The sequence below is a fragment of the Hyperolius riggenbachi genome, chromosome 9, assembly GCF_040937935.1.
Source record: "Hyperolius riggenbachi isolate aHypRig1 chromosome 9, aHypRig1.pri, whole genome shotgun sequence".
Lineage (NCBI taxonomy): Eukaryota > Metazoa > Chordata > Amphibia > Anura > Hyperoliidae > Hyperolius > Hyperolius riggenbachi.
In genome coordinates, this window is record NC_090654.1 from 15,484,688 (window position 1) to 15,504,141 (window position 19,454).

Consider the following 19,454-nt stretch of genomic DNA (forward strand, 5'->3'; position numbering starts at 1 on the left):
ACCATTTGGCACGTTTTCTTTAAAAGCTAGTTACATGTCGGTTGGAACGATTGTTTCTTCTTTCATTTTGACACATGAAATCTTGCCAAGGGTATGGACCTTAAAAATTCAAATTCATCCCAATCAGTATACCCCCTTTCCCATGAGAAATCTTTACTTTACCTCAAATAGATCATCAGGGATGTTTGTATGGCTGATATTGTGGTGTAACCCCTCCCACAGTGTGATGTCATGACCATGGTCCTGACAGTTTCCTCTCTGTGAACCTTGTTGCATTGTGGGAAATAACAGCTGTTTTCAACTGCCAAGCAACCAGCATCTCCCTCTGTGCATATGTATGTATGTATGTATGTATGTATGTATGTATGTATGTATGTATGTATGTATGTATGTATGTATGTATGTATGTATATATATATATATATATGTATGTGTATGTGTATGTGTATGTGTATGTGTATGTGTATGTGTATGTGTATGTGTATGTGTATGTGTATGTGTATGTGTATGTGTATGTGTATATATATATATATATATATATATATATATATATATATATATATATATATATATATATATATATATATATATATATATAAAACTTTTAGCCAATCACAATGTTAGTGGGTGTGGTTATAATGGCAGTTGGCACTGTCTAGTTTTTTTTCTTGTCTGCCAGTAGTACAAATGATGGCATGCAGGCTCATGGTGGATCAAACAACATGTACAAATTACATTGTGAATATCAAATCATTTTTTGATCTCTATTCTATTTTTTTTTTTTACTTCTCACTTTGCAATGTATTGATTTATTGTTCCCCCTTTTCGCTAAAGTACCTCTTTAACATCGTAATCTGCAGAATTAACAGGAGCTGATGTTCCCAGCCACTAGATTTTCTGTGTCATTTAAAAGATAGAACTTAAAGAGGACCCGAGGTGGGGATCTTAGAATGAAAGCTATACACAGAGGCTGGGTCTGGCTATAGTGCCCAGCCTCTGTTGCTATTTGAATCCCCCCTAAGTCCCCCCTGCGCTCCGCTCTTCCCCATAAATTACAGCCGCGCTGTCATGTCACTCACGCCGCTCCCCCCACCTCCTGCAGAGTGCCGGTCCCCGCCCGCGTCCCTTCCCTCCAATCAGCGAGGAGAGAAGGGACGTGGCGGGGACCGGCGCTCTGCAGGAGGCAGGGGAGCGGCGTGAGTGACACTAGGGAGAAAAACATAGCCCGCTGCGACACGCTGCGTGTCGACAGCACGGCTATAATTTATGGGGGAGAGCGGAGCGCAGGGGGGACTTAGGGGGGATTCAACTAGCAACAGAGGCTGGGCACTATAGCCAGACCCAGCCTCTGTGTATAGATTTTATTCTAAGATCCCCACCTCGGGTTCTCTTTAACCGACAGCTATAACCAATAATTACAAAACGTTCCAGAAATCAGCCTAATGACTTCACAGATTGCGTGAAATCGTCATTAAAGACAGAGACATTATTACCGGATGATGAACGGAATATGAATACAGCGCAGAACAACTGTGAATAGTTTTACTCAAGTTTCAGGGGGAAAGAAAGGCATCATGGAGCAGAAATATTTACATGTGAAACTAATTAATGAAACGGGCCCCCAGAAACCACATTTTTAAAGCCAGTGGCGGCAGTCCTAGAATTCACTGAGTAGGGCTGCTAAAGGAATCAATAAAAGGAGAAAAAAGTTGCATATTTAACTACTTTTTCCAATATAGCTTCCCGAGATTAAAGCGGAATGAAACCCAGCAATTCTTCTTTGCTCTAAAAGATTATTTACAGCATATTTTATACTACCACATTATTTTTTTTTAAAGTAGAACAGCATTCAAAGGGTTAAAACACAGGACTTACTTTTTCAATAGCAAGCACCCTGCAGGGAGATTGCATCCGAAATGATGAGGACATTATCTTGTGTTTACTACATTGTAGCAGAGAGGAATGTAAACATTCCCTGACTGTGCAGAAACTTCTTGTAATGTGTCCAGAACTGATACACTGCTCAGAAATTACTGGGTACATTACAATTTAAACACAACAGTTATGAATAAAATGCAATGGCAGCTTTCAGAGCAATATACAGCATGTCTCACTGGCCTCTGCTGTGGCCTTTGCAATAAAGCAGAGCTAAAAGGATCTCAATCTGACCATTCTAGGTAGCCGCAATGATGGAAACTCACCATTAGAAGATGTGCAGACTGGGATTTGGAGCTCGGGTTCTATGGGTATCTACTTGGTCCCTGCACTAGAGGTAGACATGGGCACTCCAGAGTCATCTACCAGCCTATGGGTCTTCACCAGACTACTCCACAAGAGATGTTGGGCCACCACTCCTAAATGTCAATGAACTAATTTGCTGCCATCAGGTCACAGCCGCTGGGCCTGCACTATCAGTGACAGAGAAAAAAAAAAAAACAGTAAAGGAACCAATACATTACACGATTTTCCTGTACGATCATCAATTTGATTCAATCTTTTTATCAGATCAGGTGAGAATCGGTTATTTTCCATTTTGTTCAATGAAATGAAATTAGCTGATATCTGGTTGAATCAAACAATTTGCTGGATCGGGCAGGTTGGAAAATATTGGTCACTACCATTCACATAATTTCGATCGACACAGAATCGATTTTTAGTTTCAGCGCATGGAGGCACAACATCAATCAGATCGATTAGTGAAGGAGAATCCTTTAGGATCTCACTTGTGTGTGTGTGGGCCACTTCTCATCAACCACACTGTCGTTTACCGCCCAATAAGTTTGATCCTTAATCGCTTGTAGGACAATCAAGTAATGTATGGATCCCTTAAAAAACCTGCTGGGCGTTCTGATTCCCACGGCCGCGGGAGGGTTTTTTTTTTCGCCCATTTTTTTTTCATCATGTAGCTAGCCTAGCGCTAGCTACATGATTCCCCCCTCTGTGCAGCGTCCCCCCAGTGTCTCCGATCTCCGCCGGCGTGAAGACCCGTCCGGAAATCCCGTTCTGAACGGCCCTTTAGGGCTTCCCCCGTCGCCATGGCGAGGAACGGAGTGACGTCATCGGCCTCGTGACGTTACAGGGACTCCCGATCCACCCCAAAGCGCAGCCTGGCGGCAATTGTCCAGGCTGCGCACGGGGTCTGCGGGGGCCTTCTTTCGCGTCGGATCGGCGGCGATCGGAGCAAACACGCAGCTAGCAAAGTGCTAGCTGCGTATTTGGAAAAAAAATTATCAAAATAGGCCCACTAGGGTCTGAGTGGTGCCCTCCAGCGTCTCTGGTCGAGCTCAGCTCGTCCAGAACGCTAGGCAGGTTTTTTAAGTGAGTGCATGCAGATATCTGAAGGCAGGGTCAGACTAGGCAGGGTCAAGGGCAGGCAGCAATCAATCATAGGTCAAGACAAGCCAAGGGTTGAAATAGGCAGAGTTTAATCGTACAGAAAAAACTCTGGCCAGAGGTCGGGGCGGGCAGGTGACAAGTGATTTCAGGTACAAGCCAGGTCACAACAAGAAGTTAGTTCAAACAAATTACCAGAGGCAGGAATGCAGTCAGTAATCACAGGAACAAGTCAGGGATTCAAGAAGTAAGAGATGGGATGCAGAACTCCAACGAACTGGCAGGACTCTGCTGACCAGGAAGTGCTCATACAGGTAAAGCTTTCTTGTGGGAAAGGGGGTATCGGCTACTGATTGGGATGAAGTTCAATCCTTGCTTACAGTGGACCTGAACTCTTGCACAAGACAAAAGGAAAAACACAGAGAAATCCACTCTGTATGTATTCAGAGAGTTTAGTCTGTCTAATTCCCCCTCATCTGTGACTAATCACAAGTTTTAATTTGATCTCTTAGGTGTGTCAGCTGACTTCCATGGCAGAGAGCTAATTTGAAAGCACAGGATGTTAACAATATGTCTGCTCCCATGAAAGCAGGAAGTAGACAAACTGAAGATTTATTGCAGGATTTGTATCAGCTGTAACAAAGAAATGTTTTTCTTTAAAGGTTATTATGCTGTTGCTTATCTTATAGAGCAGAGAGGAAGTTCTGAGTTCAGGTCCGTTTTAAACTTCCTTTTAAAGAGAATCTGTATTGTTAAAATCACACAAAAGTAAACATACCAGTGCGTTAGGGGACATCTATTACCCTCTGTCACAATTTCGCCGCTCCCCGCCGCATTAAAAGTGGTTAAAAACAGTTTTAAAACGTTTGTTTATAAACAAACAAAATGGCCACCAAAACAGGAAGTAGGTTGATGTACAGTATGTCCACACATAGAAAATACATCCATACACAAGCAGGCTGTATACAGCCTTCCTTTTGAATCTCAAGAGATCATTTGTGTGTTTCTTTCCCCCTGCATCTCTCATGCACTGAAGTTTCAGGCTGCTCTTTTCTTCCTGCCCTTGTCTGTAATTCCTCACTATGTGAAGAGGACGATTTATCCAGCTTGTAAAATATAAGAGAGAAGCTGCTCTAATCTAAATAACACACAGGCAGTGTGCATAGAGGGGCCTGGAAGGGGGAGTTCATAGCAGAACCACAACACTGAAGAACTTGGCAGCCTTCCAGACACAGGCCGACAAGTCTGACAAGAGAGAGATAAGTTGATTTATTACAGAGATGGTGATAGTAGAAAGTGCTGCAATAAGCCAGAACACATTAGAATAGCTTTTGGAACTTGTAGGATGATAAAAAACAGGATGCAATTTTTGTTACGGAGTCTCTTTAAGTAAGTATCAAATCTGAGGTAAGTTTCCTAGCTTCAGGTTTGATACCTCCCTAACTAGTGCTCATACGAGTTGGGAAGCGGGTAGCACTGGGTGCTTGAGCAATAACTTCTAGGAATGTTCAGAAGGTATAGCTGGAGAGCTTTTTCAGTCTACTTCTTTTGTTTTAACAGAATGGACTTGTTGTATCGCAGGGGAGGTTCAGACGAGAAGAGACACAAGCCGACACAGATGCCACAGAAGCTTTGGAAGTAAAAGGTAGCTACGGATTTTGTTCACCATTTTCACCATTTGTCGCCATATAGGAAGCAACAGGACATGCAGAAACTAAGATAAAAAAATAGTCACATAAAATTTGGTGATGTGTCTGATTACGCTGCCTGTTAATTTGCGCTGCCCTGCATGCGCAGTAGGAGACTGTGCAGCCACATTTCCTATTTAATTATGCTGCTGGTGGTAAAATACTAAATATCTCCTCTTCCACACCTCTTACACTCCCCAAATTTTCAGGGTAGGGAGGGGACCCCCCGAACTACTTCTATGCCAAATTGCAGCCCCCGAGCCCCGCTGGTTCAGGAGATAGATTACAGAAACCTATCTCGGGAACCAGCGGGGCTCATGGGCTGCAATTGGGCATATAAGTCGTTGGGGGGGTCCCCTCCCTACCCTGAAAATTTGAGGAGTGTATGATATGTGGAAGCGGAGATATTTAGTATTTTACCACCAGCAGCATAATTAACTTCACACTGTGCATGCGTGCTACTCAGTGTGGAAGGCAGCCCCGGAACCAGCATGCGTGCTACTCAGTGTGGAAGGGAGCTTCCGGGCAGCACAATCAGACATTACACCGGCAAGTCATTTGTTAAAGGACAACTGTAACAAGAGGGATATGGAAGCTGCCGTATTTATTTACTTTTAAAGGGATACTGTAGGGGGGTCGGGGGAAAATGAGCTGAACTTACCCAGGGCTTCTAATGGTCCCCCGCAGACATCCTGTGTTGGCGCAGCCACTCACCGATGCTCCGGCCCCGCCTCCTTCTGGAATTTCTGACTTTAAAGTCAGAAAACCACTGCGCCTGCACGCCCATGTCCTCGCTCCCGCTGATGTCACCAGGAGTGTACTGCGCAAACACGGACCATACTGGGCCTGCGCTCTGCGCACTTGATGACATCAGTGGGATCGAGGACACGGCAACGCAGGCGCAGTGGTTTTCAGACTTTAAAGTCTGAAATTCCAGAAGTGAACCAGAGGCGGTGCCGGAGCATCGGTGAGTGGCTGCGCCAACACAGGATATCTGCGGGGGACCGTTAGAAGCCCCGGGTAAGTTCAACTCATTTTCCCCTGACCCCCCTACAGTGTCCCTTCAAGCAATACTAGTTGCCTGGCAGCCCTGCTGATCCTCTGCCTCTAATGCATTTAGCCACAGCCCTTGAACAAGCATGCAGCAGATCAGGCGTTTCTGAAATTGTCACCTCTGACAATAGCTGCATACTGATTTCTGGTGTTATTCATACACTACTGTAGCCAAATTGATCAGCAGGGCAGCCAGCCACTGTTATTACTTAAAAGGAAACAAATATGGCAGCCTCTATATACCTCTCACTACAGTTCTCCTTTAAAGGGAACCAGAGATAAGCTAAAGAAAAGATTTTATACATACCTGGGGCTTCCTCCAGCCCCATACGCACTGATCGCTCCCACACCGCTGCCCGCAGCTACCAGAACCGGCTCCCCCGCTCTGCCATCAGTCGGAGCCAGTCTAGCGCAGGAGAAGTGCGCTCTTTGCTTATCTCTGCAGCAGCCGCTTGAGAGATACGTAGAGGGCGCACTTCTCCTGTGTAGGTTGGCTCCGATGAGGTCAGTGACGGGAGTCGGTTCTCGTAGATGCGAGCAGCGGTGGATGTCGGCGTGGGAGCGATCCGTGCGTATGGGGCTGGAGGAAGCCCCAGGTATGTATAAAAGCTTTTCTTTAGTTTGTCTCTGGTTCCCTTTAAGGTTGGAAAAAAGCATGGAGAACATTTATAATCTGCTAAACTGGACTGTCAATTTTTTTTGTTTATTTTTTCAAATGGTTTGCGGTTAGTTCAGATAATTGTTGCTCGGGTTATAACCTTGGTGCATTTGCTAAAAAGTGAGTGAGGTAATGTTTGTGGGAGAGCAGCTGTGTGCAGCCTCTGCAGTGACAGTTATTTATTTTACTAAATAGATGCAGCCTAACCGTATCTGCTTAAAGGACCTCTGTCGCAAAAATCTTAAAATTTAAAATACATGTAGACACATACAAATAAGAAGTACGTTCCTTCCAGAGTAAAATGAGCCATACATTACTTTTCTCCTAAGTTGCTGTCACTTACGGTAAGTAGTAGAAATCTGACATTACCAACAGGTTTTGGACTAGCCCATCTTCTCATTCGGGGGGGGGGGGTTCTCAGGCTTTTCTTTATTTTTAAAAGCACTTAGTGAATGGCAGTTGCTCCGTCCAACTGCCAAAAAAGGTGTGCAGTGAGCAGGGAGGCTGGGCAGCATCATTGTATAAATCTTTTACAGGGAATGTCTTTATAAAGAATAAAGGCTATGCTGAGAATCCCCTATGGAGAGATGGAGTAGCCCAAAATCTGTCGGTAATGTCAGATTTCTACTACCTCCTGTAAGTGACAGAAACATAGGAGAGAAGTAATTTATGGCTCATTTTACTCTGGGAGAAATGAACTCCTTATTTGTATGTGTTTTAAATTTTAAGATTTTCACAACAGTTTCCCTTTAAAATCCCATCTATATTTGTACAGTTTCTGCAACCACCCTTCCCTCACACGCTCCCAAATTGAAACTGTGCTCCACTTACATCCAATGTCCCCCTACACCAAACCACTGGGGTCTTCAAAAGTTCCAGCCCACACTAGGGATTTAGTCCAGGTCCTTGATTGTACAGATAGAAGGGCCAGGCTACTGCGGTGACTTCCTGGGAGTGGTGCATGTACCGCCCACCTCCTCCATCATTGGCTGGATGGGAGGAGAGAAGTGTCAGTTACAGCCATAGACTCCACTCTTACCCAGTGTATTGAATATTAGGGTGTGTGGATTTGGTGCATAGAAGTAAAAAAGGCAAAGCGTCAATCTTTGTGCCAGGAATACCCGCTAGTAGCATATCAGTGAAACTATTGATAGTCTGCTATAAGGCTGTATGTAATTACAATAGTAAAATATCTAATTTTTACAGATTGCTATTCACTAACCTGACCCCATTTTCACTTGATCCCTCCTTCTATTGATGCGCAGACCCCCCCCCCCCCCAACCAATGCCTAACCCTAACTAAGCCCTGTCAACTGATGCCTAACCCTAACAGACTCCTCCCCTCAACCGATCCCTAACCCTTGCAAATCCTTAACCTAAGAATAACCCTAAACTACCCCCTAACCCAGGCATGGGCAAACTCGGCCCTCCAGCTGTTATGGAACTACAAGTCCCACAGTGCATTTGCCTTTATGAGTCATGACTGTGGCTGTCAGACTCCTGCAATGCATTGTGGGACTTGGAGTTCCTTAACAGCTGGAGGGCCAAGTTTGCCCATGCCTGCTCGAACCAATGCTTACTGCTCATCAGCCCCCTAACCTATGCCTAACCCTAACTATCCCACCCAACCCAATACCTAACCCTAACCCTAACTAACCTACAAATAGGTAGTATGTGCACCCATGTTAATAGCTTCCATAAGTGGCTACAGTACGTTAATTTGCTCCAGCTATTTGAAGCTGCAGTTTCTAAAGTGGGTGGTCCAGCACAGGCTATTTTAGTTGACAGCTCCAGGACCCCAAACCACCCCCTACAGCCGCTAATCTTGGCCATTAACATTACTGCAGCACCTCCTGCACCCAAATAACTGCTTTGGATTTGGCGATGTAGGAGCAATGCCGGGGGCCCTGGGATGATGTGCAAGGTATCGTGGGAGGGGAGGAGTCTAGGCAGCAACCGTTGTCTCAAAACCACTCCAAGTGCTTCGGAGCCTTGGTGGCGTATGTGTTAGGATGCTGCCGGTCAGTTGGGTGCAGGGTGAGGCAAATAACAGCTAATCCTGCTGCCGCTAAAAAGTCTCTGGCGCCTTAAAATACTAATTCCCCTCAGAGTCATAGCAACTGGGGGGACACACAGAAGTAATTCGGGGTCCGGCTACTACGGCACCCAAATTACGGCTGCGCAGGCGCGGACTATAGCAATCCAGCTATAGCTGTGCCGATATAAGACACTACGTGGCACCATCTCGATGCCGAAGTGACTTGCTTAAAGCGAACCAGACACGAAGCACCCTTATGTATTTTACCATATATATCAGTGGGAACATTAAAGAAAACAGCTACCCTGCTCTCTGTGTCATTATTCTCTGCTAAATCTGCCTGTTATCAGCCCTGATAAAATCCCCAACAGAGCATTCAGTCTGGCTTTGATCAGGAATCATTATAGCTGAGTCATTATAGCAGAGCCAGAAGGGGGCAGGCTTGGGCTTGAAAACACATCAGAGACGACAGACTCAGCTATAATGATTCCTGAGTAAAGCCAGAATGAATGGTCAGTCGGGGATTTTATCAGGGCTGTTAACAAGCAGACTGAGCAGTGAAGGATGCAACAGAGAGCAGGGTAAGTGTTTTCTCTAATGTTCCCACTGATATATATGGTAAAATACATGAGGGTGCTTTGTTTCTGGTTCACTTTAAGCCTTGGTGACATGTATGGGATTTCTGTAGGTGGAGTGTGGCGGAGAGAACGGGGTTTCATGAAAATGGACTTTAACCTCATGGGGACTGGCAGCGTAACCCCCACTTAAGGAGCAGAGTATTTTTACATGAAAAGCAGGGGGGTGGGGGGCGGTGGTATCCCCAGTATAGATAGCTAGGGATGGGTGTCCCCAGTATACATAGGTGCCCCCAGTATAGATAGCTGCCCCCATATGGCCAGCAGCCTTTACTCACCTCCCAAGCTCCCTCGATGAGCAGCTCTACCTCCCTCTCCGCCCGCCATCCCTGCTTGCACTGCCGCTAAGTTCCGGGTCCCGGCTTGATGACGTCATCAAGCCGGGACCCGACGGAGGCAGAGCGAGCAGGGATGCCGGGCAGAGCGGAGGGGAGTGACGATCACTGGGGGAACGTCAGGAAGGTGAGTCCCGGTCCTCTTCTTCCCCTCCCACTGCCAACACTGATCACTACGATTGGCCGGCGATCGTAGTGATCACGTGATCAGGAGCCAATCGCCATGTCATATGACAACTTAATCTCCCCTCTCAGGTGCGCGCGATCACTTCGGGAGCGCTAAAAGCTGGTGAGGTAAATCCTTCACTGCATCAGGCTTAGGCAGTCACAAGTGTGGCGTAGGATTTACAACGGGCGGTCCCCAGGAAGTTATCCACACAACTATGTTGGACTCTTCTGTATGGACTAGAGGTTGCAAGATTTGTCTGGTCTGCACTGTACATGATCAAACTAAAGAGAAGGATGACATGGGAAGACTTGTTCCAATAGAAACCAATTTTAACATTAAGTATAAGAGTTTTCTGTGCACTAAATAAAAGTCCTACTGATGATGCCGTTTCAGATTTGCCCACATGCTTACTCTGTGTGTGTCTCAGTGGCTCAGTTTACTGTGAAGAAACCGATATAGAAGAGATTCCTCCATTACCCAAAGAGACGGCGTATCTGTACGCACGCTTCAACAAGATCAAGAAAATCACTGCAAAGGACTTTTCTGACTTTCGTGAGTACAACTCGAGTGTTGTAAGGTTAATGGCCTCAATTCACTAAGCTCATCTCCTGTCTTTAACCAGCTGGGCGGTATGGACAAGCTCAGCTCGTCCATTACCGCCGGAGGCTGCCGCTCAGGCCCTGCTGGGCCGATTTGCATGAACTAAAAAGCAGCACACGCAGCCGGCACTTTGCCAGCCGCGTGCGCTACCTGATCGCCGCCGCAGCGCGGCGATCCGCCCCGTGCAGTGGCGAAAGAGGGTCCCCCCAGCCGCCTGAGCCCAGCGTAGCCAGAACAAACTGTTCCGGCCAGCGCTAAGGGCTGGATCGGAGGCGTCTGATGTCAGGACGTCGGCTGACGTCCATGACGTCACTCCGCTCGTCGCCATGGCGATCAGAAGAACGCATCCGGAGCGCCCTCTAGTGGGCTTTCATGCTTTTAGTTGGCTGCATGAAATAGTTTTTTTTTTTTTAATTAAAAAAAAAAACCCTCCCGCAGCCGCCCTGGCGATCTTAATAGAACGCTAGGGTGGTTAATAACGTTTCTAGAGTGGTCACCATGGTGATGAGGCATGTCGTATTCAGGAAACATTTTACATCAGGCAAACCTAAAGTGAACTCTTCTGTCTTTAAGTTAACTCTTCAATCCTTAAAATAACTCCAGAGCTAAAGACAGGCTGTATATATATATATATATATATATATATATATATCTTTAGTTCTGCCAGGTGATCTGTACGGAATATTTGTTATTGAGAGTTCTATGCACAGAGGGAGATATTGCTTGCTCGTGAACAGCTGTTATTTCCCACAATGCAATGAGGTTCACAGAAAAGCAAACTGTAAGGTGGTATCAGCTACTGATTGGGATGAAGTTAAATCCTGGATTAAGTTCCTCTCATAGAACGTCATAAGAAAAAGGTAAAACTCTAAATATGCTTTCTACTGCGACTTAACAGTGTGTCACCTTACTTCTCTTACTGAACTTTAGATCAGCAGATTTCAAAAGAGAGGACCCACTTTCTTACAATATGGTCCCCCTGGTCAGAGTGACATCTTTCTCACTAATACCAGGTTGTCAGTGCTTGGATTGTATAACCTTGTATCGGGTGCCTAGAGCTAACCAACACTATTTTTGGGCCTTACCCCTAAGACTTGACTCTTAAAGGATACCCGAGGTGACTTGTGACATGATGAGATAGAAGTCTATGTACAGTGCCTAGAACACAAATAACTAGGCTGTGTTACATTTTTTTCTTTCTCTGCTTGAAAGAGTTAAATATCAGGTATGTAAGTGGCAGTTCCTGTCTGAGTCAAGACTGGGTCAGACTACAGTGTGACCCTCACTGATAAGAAATTACAACTATAAAACACTTTCCTAGCAGAAAATGTCTTCTGAGAGCAGGAAAGAGATAAAAAGGATCATAGTTCATAGATGTTAGCTCTGGCATACTTCAATAAATGTGTCATTGAGCAAAAACAACAAAAAAAGTAAAAACTTAAAAGTATTTTCAAATATAAAATAAAACTGTGGACTATCTTAACCACTTTACCACCACAGTAGCGGGTATCTACGCCCCTTTTAACATCATTTCCCCACCGGGGGCGCAGATACACGCACTCCCGCTCGCTTGTGCGCGCACTCCAATGCTTGTGCACGCCGCAAGCCGCTCGCCTAGAGATCAATGAACGAGAAAACTGTTCCCGTTCCTTGATCTAACTCCCTGCAGCAATGATCGACATGCTTCCGTGAGAAGCTGCGCGATCATTGTAAAGAAAAAGTTTCCCAACCTCATAACACTTCCTGTAAGCGTACTTCCTACGCTTACAGGACGCATTTACAAAAAATAAACTGTAAAACTACATCCAAAAACATTTTTCATATATAAATACATAGTTTTACATTATAGACACCTCCCACACTTCCCAATTTTTTTTTTTGTATTAAAAAGAATAAAAAATTACAATAAAAAAATACATATAGTTACCTTAGGGACTGAACTCTTTAAATATTTATGTCAAGAGGGTACAACACTGTTACTTTATAAACTACGGGCTTGTAATTAGGGATGGATTCAAAACTGGAAAAAATGCACCTTTATTTCCAAATAAAATATTGGCGCCAAACATTGTGATAGGGACATAATTTAAACGGTGTAATAACCGGGACAAATGGGCAAATACATTTCATGGATTTTATTTACAGTAGCATGCATTATTTAAAAACTATAATGGCCGAAAACTGAAAAATAATGATTTTTTTGCCCACATTTGTTCCTATTTTCCGATTAAAACACATTTAGAATAAAATAATTCTTGGCATAATGTCCCACCTAAAGAAAGCCTAATTGGTGGCGAAAAAAACTAGATATACTGTATATACTCGCAAGCAAGCCGAATTTTGGACCCACAAAAAGTGGGTCAAAAGCTGGGGGGTCGGCTTGCTTGCGAGTGATGTGCCTGAGGGTCGTCCCCCCCGCTCTCCCCGCCCTCTTCCACCCGCTCCCCCCGCGGCCGCTGCTATTACCTTAGCTCTGCGGCTTCCTATTCCCCTGTCCTGCTATTAATTAAACAGCAGCTCGCCCCACATTGGCTGCTGCGTGATGACGGAGGAAGTGCAGAGAGAGGTTCCCATAGTAACCAGGAAGCCGCACTCTGCAACTTCCTCCGTCATCACGCAGCAGCCACCGTGGGGCGAGCTGCTGTTTAAGAGCAGGACAGGGGAATAGGAAGCCGCGGAGCTAAGGTAATAGCAGCGGGAGCGAGGGGGGGGGGGGGGGCGCTAAACTCGCTATCCTGGGCACTTTACAAGGTATACTGAGCATGATACTAGCTATCCTGGGCACTATACTAGCTATCCTGGGCACTATACTAGCTATCCTGGGCACGATACTAGCTATCCTGGGCACTTTACTAACTATACTGAGGCACTACCTTCCCATACTGGGCACTATACTAGCTATACTGGGACACACTGGGGGGGGGGGATCATGCGGCCAGCATTTCCTACCCCGGGGTTATATGAGGGTCAATCATTTTTTCCTGGTTTTTCAGGCAAAAGTTGGGGGTCGGCTTATATGCGGGTCGGCTTGCTTGCGAGTATATACGGTAGTTCATTTCATTGCGATAAGTAATGATAAAGTTATAGACGAATGGAAGGAGCGCTGAAAGGTAAAAATTGCTCTGGTGCTCAAGGGGTAAAACCCCTCAGTTGTGAAGTGGTTAAAGAGTCATTTTTAGGAGAAGGAGGATAGATACAATTGTTTATTTCAGTAGTATATTTTCACCTTGGGTGTCCTTTAAATATATCCACTAATTGTGCTCGGTTTCATCGATTAAAATATACGCTGCTGTATAATCTTGTTTACTCTATGCAAATGACTGTACTAATGTTTATTTCTTTTGCATATTGGTTTCAATGAATATCTGTTGAAAAAAAACCAAAACTGAAATATTGTTTTAATATTTATCAGCTACTTTACGGCGAATTGATCTGACCGGGAATGTTATAGAGGAGATCGACGAGAAAGCTTTTGAAAAACTGGTTTTACTTGAACAACTTTCACTGGCTGAAAACAAACTGACCAGGATTCCAGCTCTACCAACTAAACTGACCATATTCAACGCCAATCATAACCTAATCAAAAGCAAGGCTGTCAAAGCAAACGCCTTCAAGGTAAGATCACACTGTGATAATTATTTCTGTGATGTCTGTGGGCCATGGGCTAAACGCTCACTGATCTAGCTACACTATGAAGCATTACAACTAAGTTAGAAACCAATGCCAAACACAAAAGTTTTCATGAGTTCAGTAATGGTCAATGAGATGTGAATAATACCAGCTTGCATGAAAATTGAAATTAAACAACAAAGAGTTCCATTCTAATTACCCCAGGGAGGAGGTGGGCGGGGCACACTGCTCTGTGCTCAGCAGTGAAAGCTGCTCCCTGGCTGGGGAATACCTACTCTCCTACCAGCTTCAAGCTTTTGTGGACGCATCCTGAGTCACATGATTGACTTTTCCAAAGGGATTGTTTTTCTACCAAAAGTTCCCCAGCCCCTATTATTAAAGTGTATCCGAGATAAACTTTTACTCATTGCATAATTGTGTTCCTTTCATATTGTTTATAGGGCTTTCCTCAAGCCAAATACTTTTTTTGTTTTGTTTTAATATTCTAATTCCCTATAAACTAAACAAGCCACGCCCACAACTTTTCACAGTGGCTTGGCACTGTAGCAAGGGCTTATGGGAGCTCAGTCTGGGCAGGAGGAGGAGGAGGTGTTACTAGCCATTGATTTCAGAGGCAGAGGGGAGGAGGGAGGAGGAGAGGGGACTGAATTTCCACACAGGAAAGCGGATAGCATCTCCAGCCCTCAGCATGTGACAAACAGAACATGGCTGCTGTCTTTGTAGGTATAAATCATCAAACTGTTGAAGCTGTTTGCAGATAGATTTGCTGTATAAAATATCTAAACTTTAGATAAGGATATATAGCCAAGTTACTTGTTATAGTTAGTTTTTCATCTCAGATCCGCTTTAACCACAGAAAAAGTGAGATCGAAAATTCTTCACCTTTCGCAGCATAAATTTAAAGTGGACCCAAATTAAAAATACAAGATTTCAGAAATAAAATCTATTTTCTAAATTATAATAATAAATAGCAGCCTTTTTTCAGCTGCATGATGACAAATATAAAATATTTTGCATTTATTGGAGGAACCCCTCCCTTCCTTTCATATTGCCGGCAAATAATCCGGCAAACTGGTGGAGTAGATGGTGTCCGGCAATGGAGGAATTGCTTATTGCTGCCCCCAGTATAACCCTAGCTATGAAAAGAGAAGGGTGAAAAGCATGCACTGAAATGCTCATAGGCTTGAAGGAGTGTTTATTTATCTTTGTATGTGTCAGAGTGCTGCAACTAAATATTTTTAATTAAAAAAATGTTTGGTTTGGGTCCGCTTTAAGGAACCAAAATGAAGTCTTCTGCTGTTTTCAAGGATCCAAATTGATTCACAGCGTTTCCCCACATGCGAGCTGCATGGGGAAACGCTGCCTATCTGTAGCATGGCTTGCTGTACAAATTGCACATTACTGCACATCTGGATGGCATGCAGCAGATTTATGCAACATGCAGCTGAATCATGATAACCATGCTTGGCTGCGGCTGCACAGCAGAACGCGAACTGCGACCGAATCGGAGCCGGCCGCGGCTCCCAGGGGAAATAAGCCCTTACACAAATCTGAAACTATTGGATTTTTTCAACACTTAGCCGCACAGTGTTTTATCAGTCTAATTAGTTAACAGTGTGTGGTACCTGACTGCAGAGAAACTGTCATGTAAAGCCGGAAGATTTTAAAGAGTGAAAATAATGTAATTAAAAAAGTGCTTCATTTTACAATAATTATGTATAAATGATTTAGTCAGTGTTTGCCCATTGTAAAATCTTTTAAATCCCTGATTTACATTCTGACATTTATCACATGGTGACATTTTTACTGCTGGCAGGTGAGGTAGCTGCTGCTTGCTGTTTTGACAGTTGGAAGCAGCTGTAAACAGCTATTTCCCACAATGCAACAAGGTTCCCAGACAGGAAACTGCCAGGAGTACCATGATCCTCAGAGTTTCTTGTGGGAGGGGTTTCACCATAATAGCAGTCATACAGCGCCCCCTGATGGTCTGTTTGTGAAAAAGAATAGATTTCTCATGTAAAAGGGGGTATCAGCTACTGATTGGGATAAAGTTCAATTCTTGGTCGGAGTTTCTCTTTAAAGGACCACTAGTGCAAAAAAAGTAGGCAGTTAAAATCTGACATAACCGACAGGTTTTGGGCCAGCCAGTAGAGAGGCTGGCTGGTATCTTACTATTTTGGCAGTTTAACTGCGGTTCAGGAAATGCTGTTCAAAACAAAGAAAACCCTGAGAATCCCCCTTGTGGAGATGGACTGGCCCAAAGACTGTAGGTTCTGTCAGATTTTAACTGCCTACTTTTTTCGCAATAGTGGTCCTTTAAAAGAAACTTGAACTGCCTTTTTCCAGCCCCCTGAAGTCTTCCTGGTCCCTTGCGGTCATCCTGCTCTGGCTGTTTCCCCCGATGTCACCCTCTGAACACTGTATGTGAGGCCCTGTATCGTGCGCCTCCTCCAACACGCTCCCACAGCCGGGAGTGCTCTGCACTTGTGCACTTAGCATCTGCAGAACACTCTCTGCTGCGGGAGCACAATAGCGTAGATGTGCGGCCTGCATCTGGCATACTGAGGGGGAAAGCAGGGGAACAGTGGAGTGTGGTATCACTAGAGGACTTCATGCAGCTGGAAGATGCCCCAGGTAAGTAACTGGGCAATTTCTTATTCACTTAAAGCATACCCGAAGTGACATGTGACATGATGAGATAGACATGGGTATGTACAGTGCTAAGCACACAAATAACTATGCTGTGTTCCTTTTTTTCTTTCTCTGCCTGAAAGAGTTAAACATCAGGTATGTAAGTGGCAGTTCCTGTCTGAGTCAGGATTGCATCAGACTACAGTGTGACCCTCACTGATAAGAAACTACAAACTACAACTACAAACTACAACAACCCCAGAATCTAACCCAAGCCCCCCCTGAGGTACGGTTACCAGGTGTTGGGAACCTAAAGGTGGTCATACACTGGTCGATTTCAGCAATTGATCGATCGATTCTATAGAATCGTTCGATCAGAAATCGATTCTATCAAATTCCCCATTTGATGGATTTGGGGCCAATTTCGATCGATTTCAAACGATTTTACCTATCTGACAGGATGGAAAATGTAGGTCGATCTGCTGCTGGCAGCACTTCAATGGCCCATAGAGTTGTATTGAATCTAATGGTCCAATAATGCATTTAGATCAATTTCTAATAGATTTCATTCTGAAATCTCTTCCTAGTGTGTGGCGCACATCAGATAGATTCCTGTCAGATTGGACTTGACTGGCATCTGGCAGAAATCTATCTGATGGTCGAATCTGCTGCACACCTATACATGTATGGCCACCTTAAAGAGAATCTGTATTGTTAAAAATCGCACAAAAAGTAAACATACCAGTGCGTTAGGGGACATCTCCTATTACCCTCTGTCACAATTTCGCCGCTCCCCGCCGCATTAAAAGTGGTTAAAAACAGTTTTAAAAAGTTTGTTTATAAACAAACAAAATGGCCACCAAAACAGGAAGTAGGTTGATGTACAGGATGTCCACACATAGAAAATACATCCATACACAAGCAGGCTGTATACACCCTTCCATTTGAATCTCAAGAGATCATTTGTGTGTTTCTTTCCCCCTGCAGTTCTCATGCACTGAAGTTTCAGGCTGCTCGTTTCTTCCTGCAAACAGCTTTGCCCTGGTCTGTAATTCTTCAGTATGTGAAAGCCCAGCCAGCTCAGAGGACGATTTATCCAGCTTGTAAAAGATAAGCGAGAAGAGAGAAGCTGCCCTAATCTAAATAATACACAGGCAGTGTGCATAGAGGGGCCTGGAAGGGGGAGTTTATAGCAGAACCACAACACTGAAGAACTTGGCAGCCTTCCAGACACAGGCCGACAAGTCTGACAGGGGAAAGATACATTGATTTATTACAGAGACAGTGATAGTAGAAAGTGCTGCAGTAAGCCAGAACACATTAGAATAGCTTTTGGAACTTGTAGGATGATAAAAAACAGGATGCAATTTTTGTTACGGAGTCTCTTTAAAACAGACTATCTGATGATAAAAAAACATGTGGGGTTAGTGGCAACATTTAGAGTAACTTATGCTTACTTACTGCAGTAGTTGCTATATTTCTGGGAGTTACATCGCTTGTCTACATTTAGATATCTTTGCATTTTAGGGACATGCTTTGGTTTTATATATATGTATAGTTATAGGTCTATCCCTTTAAATCAGGAGGAGTTATTTTGTCTTTACGGAGGGAGGGTCCCTTTCCCTCCACCTATGAAGACTCCTCCTCTATGAAGTTTCATTGCAAGTATGATCAGTTGATCGTGTGGATAGAATTTTTTCCTGTGTCTGCTTTTCCAATAAAGTTGCCTGTTTTACAATTCAAAAACTGAGACGGCACAACAAAAGTTAAGCATACAACTGTATTGGAGCAGACAAAATTGCAAGATACACACTGTGTATCTTGCACTTTTGTCTGCTGAACCTTTAGTGTTCCGTCTCCGTTTTTGAATCATATCCAGTGTGCTGCAGGGGTGGTGTACCTGCTGGAGTCTGGCACCGGTGAACCGGCCTTAGAAATACTGGCCAGTGTGGTGGAATAAGTGTGATTTTGCCTTACAAGTTGCCTGTTTTACAGTCATCCAGAGTCTGTGGATCTCTCCCTCCTTTCTGAAATGGCAATTCAGTAGTTGGTGCTAAATTTCGGTCTTTTGTTTCCTGTACCTTTCAGAAACTGACGAGCTTAACTTACCTCTATCTGGCCAACAATCAGCTAGAAAGTGTTCCACCAAATCTACCCGAGAGTCTACGCATCATTCACCTCCAGGTTTGTAGATCATTTATTTCTTGGACTTAATACAATTGAAGTGTTTGTACACTGATATTTAAAGAATACCCGAAAAAAATCAGATACTTACCTTAAGATAGGGAGGCCTCAGGATCCTACCTGGTGACCGGTTGCTGAGCACGCCCCTAGGAAGATTAGTGACAATGCATTGTCGCTAATTACATCGGGCCGAACAGTCCCTCTTCCTGGAGCAAGTGCGCTCAATAGCCGACTGAGCTCGAAGCCGTGAGTTCTGTGCTACTGCGCATGTGGCCATTGCGCGCACTTGATCCAGGAAGAGGAGCTTGCGACAACCGAGGGCAGCCACATTAGGACCCTGCGGCTTCCCTCTCTTCGCAGTAAGTATCAGATTTTGAACCCCAGCTTCGGCTCGGGTTCGAGTTTAGTGTGCTAAAAATGTTTAAACTACGGACTGTCCATGAGATACTAATAAATATGTATCGCTGCAAATGTTATGCTTAATCGTGTGACTCTACTAG

General features: G+C 44.4%; 2 protein-coding genes across 6 annotated transcripts in view; one reads left to right on the forward strand and one right to left on the reverse strand.

Moving 5' to 3' along the window:
* CENPP (centromere protein P) overlaps window positions 1-19,454 on the reverse strand; it is a 413,763-nt gene that overhangs the window by 331,239 nt on the left and 63,070 nt on the right. The gene's annotated exons all lie outside the window — the stretch shown is intronic.
* The window catches only part of OGN (osteoglycin), a 28,181-nt gene that overhangs the window by 5,307 nt on the left and 3,420 nt on the right, over window positions 1-19,454 (forward strand). Inside the window, exons 2-5 of the mRNA XM_068251990.1 lie at window positions 4,894-4,978; window positions 10,303-10,461; window positions 13,922-14,124; window positions 18,859-18,954. Coding sequence (XP_068108091.1) covers window positions 4,894-4,978; window positions 10,303-10,461; window positions 13,922-14,124; window positions 18,859-18,954 — 543 coding nt within the window. The remainder of the gene's footprint in view (window positions 1-4,893; window positions 4,979-10,302; window positions 10,462-13,921; window positions 14,125-18,858; window positions 18,955-19,454) is intronic.